The sequence below is a fragment of the Nycticebus coucang genome, chromosome 3 (genome assembly GCF_027406575.1).
Source record: "Nycticebus coucang isolate mNycCou1 chromosome 3, mNycCou1.pri, whole genome shotgun sequence".
Taxonomy (NCBI): Eukaryota; Metazoa; Chordata; class Mammalia; order Primates; family Lorisidae; genus Nycticebus; species Nycticebus coucang.
Window position 1 is genome coordinate 7,495,194 of NC_069782.1, and position 15,217 is coordinate 7,510,410.

General features: G+C 40.4%; 1 protein-coding gene across 3 annotated transcripts in view; it reads right to left on the reverse strand.

The window, feature by feature from the left end:
• The window catches only part of EP300 (E1A binding protein p300), a 98,178-nt gene that overhangs the window by 15,373 nt on the left and 67,588 nt on the right, over nt 1-15,217 (reverse strand). For 2 of the 3 annotated variants that reach the window (XM_053583553.1, XM_053583551.1), the window contains 7 exons: nt 13,298-13,416; nt 11,607-11,846; nt 10,381-10,469; nt 8,180-8,260; nt 4,179-4,235; nt 2,946-3,023; nt 124-191 (listed from right to left, as the gene is read on the reverse strand). In XM_053583553.1, coding sequence (XP_053439528.1) covers nt 124-191; nt 2,946-3,023; nt 4,179-4,235; nt 8,180-8,260; nt 10,381-10,469; nt 11,607-11,846; nt 13,298-13,416 — 732 coding nt within the window. The remainder of the gene's footprint in view (nt 1-123; nt 192-2,945; nt 3,024-4,178; nt 4,236-8,179; nt 8,261-10,380; nt 10,470-11,606; nt 11,847-13,297; nt 13,417-15,217) is intronic. The other variant, XM_053583552.1, reaches the window with a different exon arrangement.

Below are 15,217 nucleotides of genomic sequence, written 5' to 3' on the forward strand. Positions count from 1 at the left end.
TAGACTATAAAAATACTTTATTTTTACTCATTAAAAACAAAGGAATTCTTTTTGGATGGGTTGTTATCGCCAGTGGACTTCAGAGAAGTTTTGCCAAGATCTTCCTGTAAAAATGGAACTTACTTTTAGCAGAAAACTTATTTTCTTTCCTAGTCCGTGCAGTTTTCTTTAAGCAGCCATCACAGACAAATCTAAAATGCAAACCAAGACAACTTTGTTTATATACATTAGAGAAATCTTTAAAATAATTAATGTATGTAACAAAATCTATTATGTGAATAAACTTAAAATTCAAAAAAATCTGATAGAAAATTTTCTACCTTTCTAATAGTTATAACTGGCACGTGAAGAGCTTTTATAAATCAAGAAAAAAGATAAACATAACAAAAATAGGCAATGAACATGAAGAAATGTAAAGGGCATATAAATTGAATATGAAAAGTTAATCCAGGATTACAATATAAGACAGGAAGTTTTTTGGCTTAATCGTACTGGCGAAAGTTACCCATCAGTACTGGGGGTTATGTGTTACTACTAGTTGGAGTAAGTATGCATTTTGAAAGCAAAACCAGTCAACTTAAAATGTCTATTCTCATTGCTCCTGCAATTACATATGATGTGTGTAGTTTCTTTCTTTCCTTTTTTTTTTGAGATAGAGTCTCACTTTGCTGCCCTGGTAGAATGCGTGGCATGATAGTTTACAGCAACCTCAAACTCCTGGGCTCAAGAGATTCACTTGCCTCAACCTCCCAAGTAGCTGGGAATACAGGTGCCCACCCCAATGCTTGGCTATTTTTAGAGACAAGGTCTTGCTCTGGCTTAGGCTGGCCTCGAATCTGTGAGCTCAGGCAATCTGCCCACCTTGGCCTCTCAGAGTACTAAGATTACAGGTGTGCCTGGCCTCACTTGCAAAAACTTAATACCACATAAATGTTCCTCAACATTTAAATAATTCAGTGGGTCAAAATAAATTAGAAAATACTACAAAGAACTGAAGCAAATCAATAAGAGCAAACAACCCTATTAATCATTGGGCCAGAGATATGAACACAACCTTTTCCCAAGAAGACAAAAGAATGGCCAATACACATGAAAAAATACTCATCATCCCTGATCATCACAGAAATGCAAATCAAAACCAGTTTGAGGTATCACATAACCCCAGTGAGAATGGCCCACATTACAGGTCCCAAAGCAGCAAATGCTGACATGGGTGTGGGGAGATTACATACTAGTACAGCTTTTTTGGAAAGAAGTATGAAGAATTCTCAATGAACTAAAGTAGACCTTCAACTTGATCCCATAATCCAATTACTAGGTCTCTAACCAGAAGGAAAAAAAAATTACTACAAGGACATTTGCACTCAAATGTTTATAGCATGTCAATTCACAATTGTAAGGATGCGGAAACAATTCAAGTGCCCATAAATGCATCAGGAGATTAAAAACTGTGTTATAGTATAGGGAGGTTGCCTGTGGCTCAGTGGGTAGGGCACCGGCCCCATATACCAAGAGTGCCAGTTTGAACCCAGGCCCGGCCAAACTGCAACAAAAAATAGCTGGGCATTGTGGTGGTGCCTATAGTCCCAGCTACATGGGAGGCTAAAGCAAGAAAATCGCCTAAGCCCAAGGGCTGAAGATTGCTGTGAGCTGTGACGCCAGAGCACTCTACCGAGGGCGATAAAGTGAGACTGTCTCTAAAGAAAACAAACAAAAAGAAAACTGTGTTATATGTATATCATGGAATACTATTCAGCCATAAAAAGATGGAGTCTTTACATCTTAACCTAGATGGAGTCGAAGAACATTCTCCTTTATTACTATAAGAATGGGAAAGCAAGTATCTAATGTACTCAATCACTATGAAACCAGTAGATGAACAACTACACACCCACACAAGAGACAAACACAATTAAATTTAAGTAGAGGAGAGGGGAATCGGTTACCTAACAGGCACAAGGTAAGGGTATATGGCACACCTTCTGGGTGAAGGGTTCAACTACAATTTGGACTTTACCAAACAAATGCAAACAATGTAATCTATACCCTCATATAAATAAGAGACAGACATTTGATGCCCAGATCCCTTCTTCCTTTGGAACAGAACTAGGATCAGCCTCCTTCTTGGGAAACAAAGAAGTAGACTCCCTGACACGCGGTGGTCAATTATACTTTTTAACTATAGCTGCGTGATGTATCATCACCATGCTCACCAACAGAGATTTAAATCTAACACCTGGGTAATCACATAGTGCTCTGTTCCTAATGTGATATTTGTCAGGTAGGAACAGAGGGGCATGCCCCCTAGTATCCATACCTTCTAATTTTCCTACTACACTATAACACTCAATCTGGCAAAATCGAATATATCTAACATTTGCTAGTTTCCAAATACCTTATCAAAGCATTTACTTTTGATGTATAATAACCACAATATACATTTAATAAACCCCAACAGAATAAAATACGTTTATATGGATATAAAGCATACAAATAACAGAAAAATGTATTTTTACTTTTGGATTCTAGGCTGTTTAATGTATTAAAACTGTATTATAGGGTGGCACCTGTGGCTCAGTGAGTAGGGCACCGGCCCCATATACCGAGGGTGGCAGGTTCAAACCTGGCCCCGGCCAACCTGCAACAAAAAAATAGCCGGGGGTTGTGGCAGGCGCCAGCAGTGCCAGGTACTTGGGAGGCTGAGGCAAGAGACTTGCCTAAGCCCAAGAGCTAGTGGTTGCTGTGAGCTGTGACGTCACCGCACTCCACAGAGGCTAACAAAAGACTGTCTCTAAAAAAAAAAAAACTGTATTGTAATTATCTTTTCCTAATATAAGGAAAAAATTTTAAAGATGGTAACTAACTTCGAAGATATACAGATATTGAAAAGAAGAAAAAACTTATTAGAAGAGCATTTCCAGAGAAAATATTGAAATAAGGCCTACCCAGTTGGCCAGATGATCTCATGATGAAGTACACAGATCTGATGCATCTTTCTTCCACATTCTATACATTCAACAAACCTGGAAATGAAGAGCCAATTCTGAGATTAGTCCCAAAATCTTAACCAAATTAAAACTTCCATATTTCCTAGGATTTCTGACAATTCAAAAGACAGCCAAAGTCTGGACGTCCAAGTAATTGAAAAGATAGCTCTAACAAGGTTTTTATTCTTAAATCGCTCCTTACTGTAAAAGGTAGAGCAAATTTCAAAAGTCATTAAGTTCAGTAAATAAATGTGACAATAGAAGGGAAAGATCACTGGGTGTTGAAACTTCCAAATTAGTCTGATACCACCCCATTTTGGGAATGCCTGCATGCTCTGAAAGGTCTCACCACCAACTAGGGGATTATGAATTACGAACTGAAAACGCCGAGGGTAATAGGGATAAGGATTCACAGCACTGAGCAGACTATACAACATCAAAGCATCAAGTCAATTCAGTGAAATGTAAATGAATACTAACTGTAATGTAGACTAACAGCCTTAGTACTTGAATACATTTTTTTTTTGTAGAGACAGAGTCTCACTGTACTGCCCTCGGGTAGAGTGCCGTGGCGTCACACGGCTCACAGCAACCTCTTAACTCTTGGGCTTACGCGATTCTCTTGCCTCAGCCTCCCCAGCAGCTGGGACTACAGGCGCCCGCCACAACGCCTGGCTATTTTTTTTGTTGCAGTTTGGCCGGGGCTGGGTTTGAACCCGCCACCCTTGGCATATGGGGCCGGCACCCTACTCACTGAGCCACAGATGCCGCCCGTACTTGAATACATTTTTATTATCTGTTGGATGCATGTTATGTTGACTGAGCCCAAGAATACACAATCACCTAACTGGTCATGGAAACCAAGAGAATGAAAAGGGGGAAAAAAAAAAAGTCTAGGGAAGCACCTGTGGCTCAGTGGGTAGGGTGCTGGCACCATATACTGGGGGTGGCGCATTCAAACCCGGCCCCTGCCAAACTGCAACAAAAAATAGCGGGTGTTGTGGCGGGTGCCTGTAGTCCCAGCTACTCGGGAGGCTGAGGCAGGAGAATCGCCTAAGCCCAGGAGTTGGAGGTTGCTGTGAGTTGTGTCACCACAGCACTCCACTGAGGACGACAGGTTGAGACTCTGTCTCAAAAAAAAAAAAAAAAAAAAAGTCTAAATGTGCCAAGTGTTTGAGGGGAACTACTTACAGTTCTGGATCCAGTGTGTCATTTTTTCTCTTGGAAAATTGTTCTTTATTTATTGTACTAAGGAGAGAAGAGGGACATAATGAGAAAAGTTATAAAAACGAGCACTAACTGCTGTTCTAACCAAAGGGTACAACAAATCTTACACTAAAAATGGATAATTTAGATCCTGTAAGATTATGCATTTAGCAGTTACATTCCTGACTCACGAAAACGTATGTTTATGTAAGGGAATGTTCTGTAAGACTTAATAAATTTCCACCTATAGGAATTTAGGAACGAAGGAAGAACTAGCAACATTAGTTTTTACTTCTTTTTCTTTTAAATATTGCCTACTACTGTCAGTATTAGTTATACTCTTTTAAGGTATAATGCTCCTAGACTAAGCTACAAAGGATAGTGTGTACGTTTACGGGGAAGTAAATGACTATTTAAGAATACTTGGGGGCGGGGTGTTGGGTGGGGTCTTTCCCAGTTGCCCATGCTAGAATGTAGGGTGTAATCATAGCTCACTTCACAGTCTCCAAACTCTTTGGCTCAGGTGATTCTCCTGCCTCAGCCTCCCAAGTATTACAGGTGCTACAATGTTCAGTTAAGCTACAGGCACCTGCCACCACATCTGGCTAATTTTCTTTCCTTTCTTTTTGAGACTGAGTCTCAAGCTGTCGCCCTCAGTAGAGTGCAATGACGTCACAGCTCACAGCAACTTCAAACTCAAACTTAAGTGATTCTCCTGCCTTAGCCTCCCAAGTAGCTGGGACTATAGCTGCCACCACAGCACCTGGCTATTTATTATTATTATTTTTCTGTAGTTGTGATTGTTGTTTAGCAGGCCTGGGCCGGGTTCGAACCTGCCAGCCACGGTGTATGTGGCCAGCACTCTAATCACTGAGCTACAGGTGCTGAGCCAACACACCTGGCTAATTTTTTTGTTTGCTTTTTGTAGTGAGAGCCTCACTACGTTGCCCAGGCTTGTAGTCAACTCTTGGCCTCAAGCAAGCTTCTAGCTTCTACCTTCCCAAATGCTGAGATTACAGACATGAGCCACTATACCCAACTAAAAATTTAAGAATACTTTTTCATTTTTTTTTAAATTTATTATTTTTTTTTTATTGTTAAATCATAGCTGTGTACATTTGTGCAATTAAGGGGTACAATGTGCTGGTTTCATATACAATTTGAAATATTCTCATCAAACTGTTCAACGTAGCCTTCATGGCATTTTCTTAGTTATTGTATGTAGACATTTGTATTCTGCATTTAGTAGGTTTCACCTGTACCCATTCTAAGATGCACCGTAGGTGTGGCCCCACCCATTACCTTCCCTCCACCCTGACTCCCTCCCACCCCCTCCCCTCCTTAGCCCTTTCCCCATATTCTTGTGCTATAGTTGGGTTATAGCCTTCACACGAAAGCTATAAATTAGCTTCATAGTAGGGCTTAAGAATACTTTTTCAGGAGAATTTTCTTGTCAAGCTAATTTCAACACTTTTTTAATTAAAAATTTTTTTTTAAGGCTTGGAGCCTGTAGCTCAGCAGCTAGGGCGCCAGCTATGTACACTGGAGCGGGCCGGTTCGAATCCAGCCCAGGTCAGCCAAACAACAATGACAACTACAAGCAAAAAATAGCTGGGCACTGTGGCGGGTGCCTATAGTCACAGCTACTTGGGAGGCTGAGGCAAGAGAATCGCTTAAACTCAAGAGTTTAGGTTACTGTGAGCTATTTGACGCCACAGCACTCTACCGAGGGTGACATAGTGAGAGACTGTCTCAAAACAAAACAAAACAGGATCTCCCTCTGTCACTCAGGGGCAAATGTAGTAACATCATCACAGCTCACCAAAGCCTCAAAAGCTTAGGCTCAGCCTCCAGAGTAGCTAGGACTACAGGCACAGGCCACTATGCTCAGTTAAGAAAATCTCAACATTAATTAACACATGTTTCAGGGCAATTTTTTAGCTTCCCATATTGAAATCTAGCATACCACAGTGCTCATAGCTTCATTACATAAGGAATTTAACAGTATTACCATTCTGTATCCTAAAGTTAAAGTTAGGGATCCCAATTATCACTGTAGTTATTCCTCCTTACCAAAGTGAGCACCATGTCTGAGGTCAGGCATGGTGGCTCATGCCTGTAAACAAACCCAGCACCTTGGGAGGCTGAGGCAGATCACTTGAGGCTAGAAGTTCAAAGAGGCCATCTCCACATGTGAATCTGTTCCCTACGCTAGTTTTTGTCTAGAGCAGTGATTTTCAACTGGTGTACCATGGAAATTTTTAAAGATCATTAATTATTATTATTATTTTTTTTTTTGGTGGTTTCTGGCCGAGGCTGGGTTTGAACCCACCACCTCCAGCATATGGGACTGGCGCCCTATCCCTTTGAGCCACAGGCGCCGCCCCATTAATTATTTTTAAAAGAGTTTCAAAGCACAGTAAGGATATTCTCTTTTTACTTCTTCTTCTTTTTTTTTTTTTTTTGATCCACATAATTTAAGTGTGTCATAGAAGTTTAACTATAGGTTCAAGTGTGCTGTGAGATTAAAAAGGTTGAAAAAACAGTGCTCTGGAAAGTCATTCATCCATGTTAACAGCATTTTCCTGAATGACCTCAGGGCTTACTACTCAAAGTAGGATCTGAAGACCAGGTACACAGAAGGTGGACCTGGGAGCTGACTAGTAATCCAGACCCTCAGGTTGACATAAAGACCCACAGCATCAAGAGGGGATTATACTCTTCAGAATCAGGAATATACAGCTCTAAGGTTTACACTCAGCATGTCACCCCAGAACTCCTGGATCAGGGAAACCTATACTCAAGTTAACCGCCTTGGTTTAGCCAAGGGTCAAAATATCTCAATGCTCAAGAACTCCTAATTTGTATTCTCCTAAGCAAATACCATCTCAGATTGTATTTCCATAGTGACTGAAAGGGAAAGTGCAACTCGACAACTCAATTTGGATAAATTAACCAGTTTTCCTGAGAGGCACAGGTATCTTTTTACTAGTAACATGACAACTCCATAGTTTTGTGGAATGTCTTGAACAGCTTTCATTTAATATAGGTAAATATGAACCTGCAAGAATACTAAAATTACATGTAACAGTTCTTTCTTCTTAATTCAACAGTCTAAATTTAAATTATAGTGTGTGGCTATACTACTACTATTAGGCCAATTAGGCTATAGGCTAAGTTTGTGAGAGGGCAAAGTCCATCCAAATCTCTTAAACCTCTCCATGTTGTTAGATTTTATTCACTAGTATAGAAATTTAGGTCTTCTGTTAACAAACTGTAAGAGAAGGGTCTAAGTTCAATTATCATTATTGCTTCAATTCTCCTCAAACTCAAAACAATGAAGTTCTCTTGCATTACTAACCTTCCAACTATTAGAAGAAAAACCGATTGTTTTACATTTTAATTATTCCTTTATTATTATTTTTAGAGATAAGAGTCTTGCTCTGCCACCAGGTTAGAGGATAGCAGCCTGATCGTAGCTTACTTTCACCAAGAACTCCTGGGCTCCAGTGATCTGACTCAGCCCCATGAATAATTGGGACTATAGGCATATGCCACAAATTTTTAAATTTTTTGTATAGATGAATTCTTGCTATGTTGTCCAGGCTGATCAAACTCCTGGCCTCAAGTGCTCCTTTAGCCTCTGCCTCACAATTTCAGGTGTGAACCACCGCTCTCTTTACAGAATAAATACTTTCAGTACATCTAAGGTAAGTGCTGAGTAACAGTATTTTCTGCTATGATGGATACGTTCTCTGTGCTGACTACTAGCCACAGATGGCTACTGAATACTTGAAATGTGAGCGGTACAACTGAGAAACAATTTTTAATTTTCTTTACCTTTACTTGTATTTAAACAGTCATCTGAGGGTAATGGCTATCATACTGGACAACATAGCTCCAGACCATTTAGAAAGAAGCCTGAGCACGATCACAACAACTAACAGAAATAACATCACACTTTTCAATACAACGTAGCTACTTACGTCTGAGGCTGGGAAGGGTCATCCCCCAGAGAAACGCTCTCCCCTTGGATCTCATTGAAACACTTCTCACAGAAATGATACCTGTCGGCAAGAAGGCCATACTGGGGTGAACTGCTCCGTTCACACAACACAGCCCAAGCCAAGCAACGAAGCCACCAATCACAGCAGGCCAAGGAGGGGGACAGGAGCAGAGAGCAGGTCATCAACGGCGACAAGGACATTCAATGATGCAGATTTATGGGCCCCACAGTTTGTTTTTTTGTTTTGTTTTGTTTTGTTTTTGCAATCAAAGCCAAGTGCAGACAACGACAAGCATGAGGGAGAAAAAAAAAACACAAAACAAACGAAGAAATGAGGGATTGCAGGACAACAAAAAACATAAAAGCAAGACAGAACAACACAAAGCAGAAAGCCAAGGCAAAGCACAGATTAGCATTAATATCTCAAATGGGATCACAAGCAGCAAATGATTACAGCAAATAAAAACAGAAGTTTCACTTACACAGACCCACACCCTTTCATTTCAGTAATTAATGCTATTTGATATAAATAACCAAAAGGAAGAAGGAGAATAAATATACCAAGGAGAGAACCGCTGCTCCCACCATTATATAAACATAACAGTCATACTTCTTCCCACTTGCAAAAAAAAAAAAAAAATCCACAAACTGGGGATTGAAAAATTGAAAATTTCTTTTTGATCTCAAAGAAGCTATGAGTATAAAAAAATTTCTCACTGAACAGCCTGCACAATCTAACATTGACTATAGCCATCTAGCAACACATTTCAAAGGCAGTGGTGTGTGCAGGAAAATGATTAAATGTATCTTGGTACAAAGATGAACAAATAACTGTAGAAAGCTGTTAAAAATCCAAAAATGGTATAAATGTTGAGGGTGTAACACAAGAAAAGATTCATGCCAGTTGTTCCTTGCTTTTTGAAGCATAAAGTGCTTATAACAACTTCAGTCCCACTTTTCCTACTTTTAATAAGGAAAATACTGGAGTTTTACTCACTGTAACACCAAAACATTAGGCCTACAAAGCCTAAGGAGTGCACGTAACTTTTTGTAAATGAAACAAAAAGTTTAAGTGACTTTTTCAAAGCTAGAAACGCATCTGTACAACACAAGTTCAGCAATAACATAGGCTTGGTATTATCAAACAAGTAAAAGGAATGAATGAACTGCCCAGCCTTGTTATTTCTATGTCAGAGCCCCAAATGCCACAGGCAGGCTATAATGTAGGCCAATTCCTGAATACAGGAGACAAATCGGTTAAGATAGATTAGCAACGTGGATACAGCTACTGGTGGGGCACAAGACAAAATGCAGACTAGGCTGGGTGCGGTGGCTCACATCTGTAATCCCAGCACTCTGAGAGGCCACAGAGGGGGACTGCCCGAGTCCATGGGTTTGAGACCAGCCTGAGCAAGAGCAACACCCCATCACTAGAAATAGCTGGGCGTTTTGATGGGTGCCTGTAGTCCCAGGTATGTAGGAGGCTGAGTCAAGAGGATCACTTGAGGCCAATAGTCCGAGGTTGCTGTGAGCTATGACACCACAGCACTCTATAAGGGCGGCAAAGTGAGAACTCTGTCTCAAAAAATAAATAAATAAAAGGCAGAAATACCTGGTTTATTAGGTACTGTCACATGCAAGTCTTCAGATGCAGACCTATTTGGTAGGTTTTCCTTTTAATTTATATATTAGAGAAAAAGCAAATATTACGGAATCCTGCTTTTCACATATTTCAAGAATCACAATTTAGGGAGAGTCCACACGCACAAAAGAAAACGTTTCCAAAAAGCAATCTAAAAGACACTACACTTAAATATTTTGGGGAAAGTTTAATCTCGTCAGTTTTGCTTGGTCTGTGGTGAGCACTAAAAGCCCAGTAGAAAAAGTAGAGCCTGGAATATACTATCATCTATAACACCAACTCACACAACTTTTCAAGACTTTGGGCTTGGGCGCCTCCCTAATAAAAATAAGACCCCAGACAACTGAGGCAACGCTAAGTTTGCTACAGAATTTCATAATTGTGCAAACAAAGACAGAAGGCCAAGCATAGACCTTGTGCTGTACAGCTGTTTCTAACCAAGTTACACATGAACCATGACTGTTCATGTGCTGGACTATCTTCATGCACTCCCTGGAAACGTGGACATACAGCCATGGTCCACACGCTGTGGGACTTACCTGTTCTGGTAACTGTAATAAGTGGCATCACGAGGGATAGTGCATAACTGCTTGCCATAGCAACACAGTGTCTGTGGAGAGAACTCCAACTGCAAAAGAAACAATTTGTTAGGACAGAGGCATCAAGGACAAGCTAGTACAGTCACACTGGCAAAGCATGAATAAAGTCAGTGATATCTTAGTTCTTATTTATGTTAACCAAAATGGGCTATTTCAGTTTTCAAAAAAAATTCTACGTTTACTCCACTGTCATCACCTAGACGTAGGCTTAGTAGTCATATTCTTCTATCACTTTACCAAAGAACCCAATAGGAAATGTGGACCTCAAGAATATGTGAATTGGGGCTCGGGACCTGCAGCTCAAGTGGCTAAGGTGCCAGCCACGTACACCTGAGCTGGTGGGTTTGCATATAGCCCAGGCCCGCCAAACAACAATGATGGCTGCAACCAAAAAATAGCCAGGCATTGTGGCGGGCACCTGTAGTCCCAACTACTTGGGAGGCAGAGGCAGGAGAATCGCTTGAGCCCAGGAGTTGGAGGTTGCTGTGAGCTGTGATGCCACGGCATTCTACACAGGGTGACAGCTTGAGGTTCTGTCTCAAAAAAAACAAAAAAACAAAAAACAAAAAAACCCCCAAAGAATGTGAATTGGGGTTCAGTGCCTATAGCTCGGTGGCTAGGGCCACCAGCCACATACACCCAGCCTGGGCCTGCCAAACAAGACAACTACAACCAAAAAATAGCCGGGGATTGTGGCTGGCGCCTGTAGCTACTTGGGAAGATGAGGAAAGAGAATCGCTTAAGTCCAAGAGTTTGAGGTTGCTGTGAGCTGTGACACCACAGCACTCTACCAAGGGTGACATAGTGAAACTGTCTCAAAAACAAAACAAAACAAATTGGTATGCACACAAAACTAGTAAATGCTAAGCAATGTGCACCCACAGGTGATCATCATAAAGCCCCAAATCTATGAGCTTGGAGTCTAATGATTCATTATTCTAACTAGTCAAGTTTTCCATAAAGTTCAGGTGTGCAAAGAAAAAATACTTTATAGAAAGCCAATTCCATATGAACAGATGTTACTGTGGTATGGGCAAGTAAGCCTAAGCAATGCATTAAGAAAAAGGTCATGTTAATGCCCAAAGCAGGACATTCTCTTATGCTAGTCACCAGTATATTTTAGGTATTGTAAGAAAGCAAAGGCAAGTATGAAAACCATTTCTTACCTTTCTGCCACAACAATATCCAAGACTTTGCATGACTGGATCAATTTCTTGTTCAAAGACCTCAGATAGCTTGGAACAGTATTTGTATACCCGCGATGTTTTCCGATTATATAACCAGGCATTGTTGAACATAAGCCAAATGTCATCCACGTACTGCCAGGGCTCCTGATACTGTCCGGTGTCTAATTTCCTCTTGATGGTAGAAAGATCCATGGGGCTCTTCACAATATCAAAATAATCCTAGAAGGATTAGTGACACTAAACAACATCGCCGAAGTCTCAATATACTTACGGCAGATGGATTATCTTCCTATTTATCATTCATTTTCAAGGTAATGTTGAATTTTTGACCTATTTTTATTCCTAGAGCTGAATATGCCCATTACCTCTTTTTAAATCATTAATCTACAAAGATACTAAGCTGCTCAGAGGGCTGAGAAAACAGCTACTTGTACTTTTCCCAGAGAGCAGGTTTACAGAAGCAACTCCAGATGCTTTACCGCAGTGTTATGAGAGATCAATAAAGTCAAAGAGACTTAAAATTGTTATACCAGAAGACCCTACAAATGAGGAAACTGAGCCCAGAAAACTTCAGTGTTACATCTAAGAACACAAATACAGGAAAAATAAATTCCTATGGGATTTTTGCTCTCATCCAATAATAGTTTAAGACCCGCAAATAAAGTCTGCTAGCAGCTTGGGGTATAAAGGTGACTTTTAAGACAAAGCTAACCTGGGTCCATCTTTCTGTCATGATCTACTGCTCTTCAAATAATAAACCATATAATCTAGCAATTCCACTGTAAGTGTATACCACAGATGAACAAAAACATATATTCCCACAAAAACTTATACACCAGTGTTCACAACAGCAGTGTATTAATCAAAAAGTGGAAACGCAAGTATATATGAATGGGTAAAAAAACGTGATATATCCATATAATGGAATATTATTCAGCCATAAAAAGGAACACAGTATTGATTCATGCCATAACACGAACATGAATAAACATTCTGCTAAAGTGAAAGAAACCAGTCACAAGGGGACCGGGCACGTGGCTCATTTCTGGGCACGTGGCTCATTTCTGTATTCCTAGCACTCTGGGAGGCTGAGGCAGGTGGATTGTTGGAGCTCAAGGAGTTTGAGACTAGTATAAGCAAGGAGACCCCCTCTCTACTAAAAACAGGAAAACTAGCTAAGTGATCTGGCAGGCACCTGCAGTCCCACCTACTTGGGAGGCCAAGGCAAGACGATCTCTTAAGCCCAAGAGACTGAGGTTGCTGTGAGTTATGATGCCACAGCACCCTACAAAGGGTGGAGTCTCAAACAACAACAACAACACAAAACAACAAAAAAAACCCCAACAAAACCAAGAACCACCACCAAAAAGAATCACTTATTGTCATGTTTCCATTTAATGAAATTTCAGAATAAACAAATCCAGAGACAGAAGGCAGACTGGTGACTGCCTACGACTGAGGTGCAATGGGAGGAAAAGATGAATGTAATGGATGTAAGGTTTGTCTTTTGGGATAATGAAAATGAAATAAAAACTGTGGTGATGGTTGGACAACTCTGAATATACTAAAAACTACTGAATTGTACACATTAAATGAATGATTTGCATTATCTCACAATTAGGCTATAGCAAATTAAAAACAAAAAATCAGAAGTACCATCACATACTTACAGGGATTTGTAGAAAGTGAGGGTCCACAGGTTGACGAAAGGGAATGGATTCTGGGTCTTGGCGATAAAGTGCCTCCAATGTTGGCATCAGTGCCTGTCGTAATTCTTCTGGTTTGAAAACTTTAAGAAGAGTACATTTGAAATTAAGAGAAATTCAAGTTAAAGCTCTAAAATCATCTCAAGAATTATAGAACACAAAATTGATTGTATTGTCCACAGGGACATGTAACTAATGCCTCATTTTATGATTCTAAGTCCTGCTCTGGTTCAGGTAGTATCTAAAAATCAGAATGGGCTTGGTGCCCATAGCTCAGTGAGTAGGGCACTGGCCACCTACACCAAGCTGGTGGGTTCAAGCCTGGTCTGGGCCTGCTAAACAGTAACTGCAATAAAAAAAAATAGTTAGGCATTGTGGCAGGTGCCCATAGTCCCAGCTACTTGGGAGGCTGAGGCAAAAGAATCGCTTAAGCCGAAGAGTTTGGGTTTGCTGTGAGCGTGACGCCAGGACACTCTACTGAGGGCGACATAGTGAGACTCTGTCTCTAAAACAAACAAAAATCAGAATGTAGGCCGGGCACAGTAGCTCACGCCTGTAATCCCAGCACTCTGGGAGGCTGAGGGGGATGGATTGCCTGAGCTCACAAGTTTTAGACCAGCCTGAGCAAGAGCGAGACCCTATCTTTACTAAAATTAGAGAAACTGAGGGAAAAGGCTCCCTTGGGCCCAAGAGTTAGAGGTTGTGAGCACTCAACCAGGGTGACAGCTTGAGACTGTCTCAACAAAACAAAACAAAAAGGATGTATTGTCTGTCACCTTTAAATACCCTTTATGACTGACTAATTTTTCAGTTACAAGTTCAGTTAAGATAGACTCGGGCAAGTAGAAACAGAATCTACAGCCCTCTATTATATAAATTTATGAAGAGAGGTCCCATAGTAAACAATGCAAAAGATACTGGTGGTAAGAGAGCAATACTATCAAGCAAGAAAAGAAGTCCTCCTTCCCAACACTGACATTTAGCAAGTCAGAAGTGAGACCTTGGCACTACACAAAGGAATCAGAAGCACTGAAGGGAAAAGTCTCACATCAAAATGCTTGATAGAGCTGAAGAGCTATTATTATAATGGCCAATATTAGAACAAAGGACGCATCTGATCAAATTTAGTTCATTAAATTAAGTGTTCTCTGTGATGCTTTCTAAAAGCCAGCAAAGATTTCCTGTCATATCTCTAAAATTTGAGTAATCATTCAAGAAACTAGTGATTTAAGGGATAATTCTGAGCTTTAAAAAAGTCTGAGTAAGGGCCTTGTTATTTCTGAATTGGCGAACTAATTTTATCTTCAAGAGTGCTATTTAATTTTTCTTCATCTTGCTCTGTTACCTGGAGCTACAGTGTCATGGCCTCAGGCCAGTTTACCGCAACCTCAACCCCCTGGGGCTCAAGCAATTCTCCTGCCTCAGCCTCACCAATAGTCGGGATTATAGGCACATCACCACACCTGGCTAATTTTTGTATTTTTACTGGAGAAAGGAATCTTGGTTCTTGCTCTGGCTAGTCTCGAACTCCCAGAGGGCTAGGATTACAGGTGTGAGCCATGGTGCCTAGCCCAGAAGGGTTTACCTAGTTGTGAGATGTTTTAAAAAGATTCTTAACAGTGATTAGGTCTGTTACAGCCTACATTGAAATTAACACCCCAATATGTACAAACATTATTTTTAAGTGATTTTTTCAACTCCCAATTTTTTAACATATTATATTAATGAAACAATTTAATACACATCATCTCCAAGAGCCAGCAGACTACTCTTGACATAATTCCTACTCATGCCATATCCAATACTCATGCCATATCCAAGTGTCATAGAGCCATAGAAATTCTGATGTCAAAATAGTGAATTACTGTCTGTGGGATTCTCAGA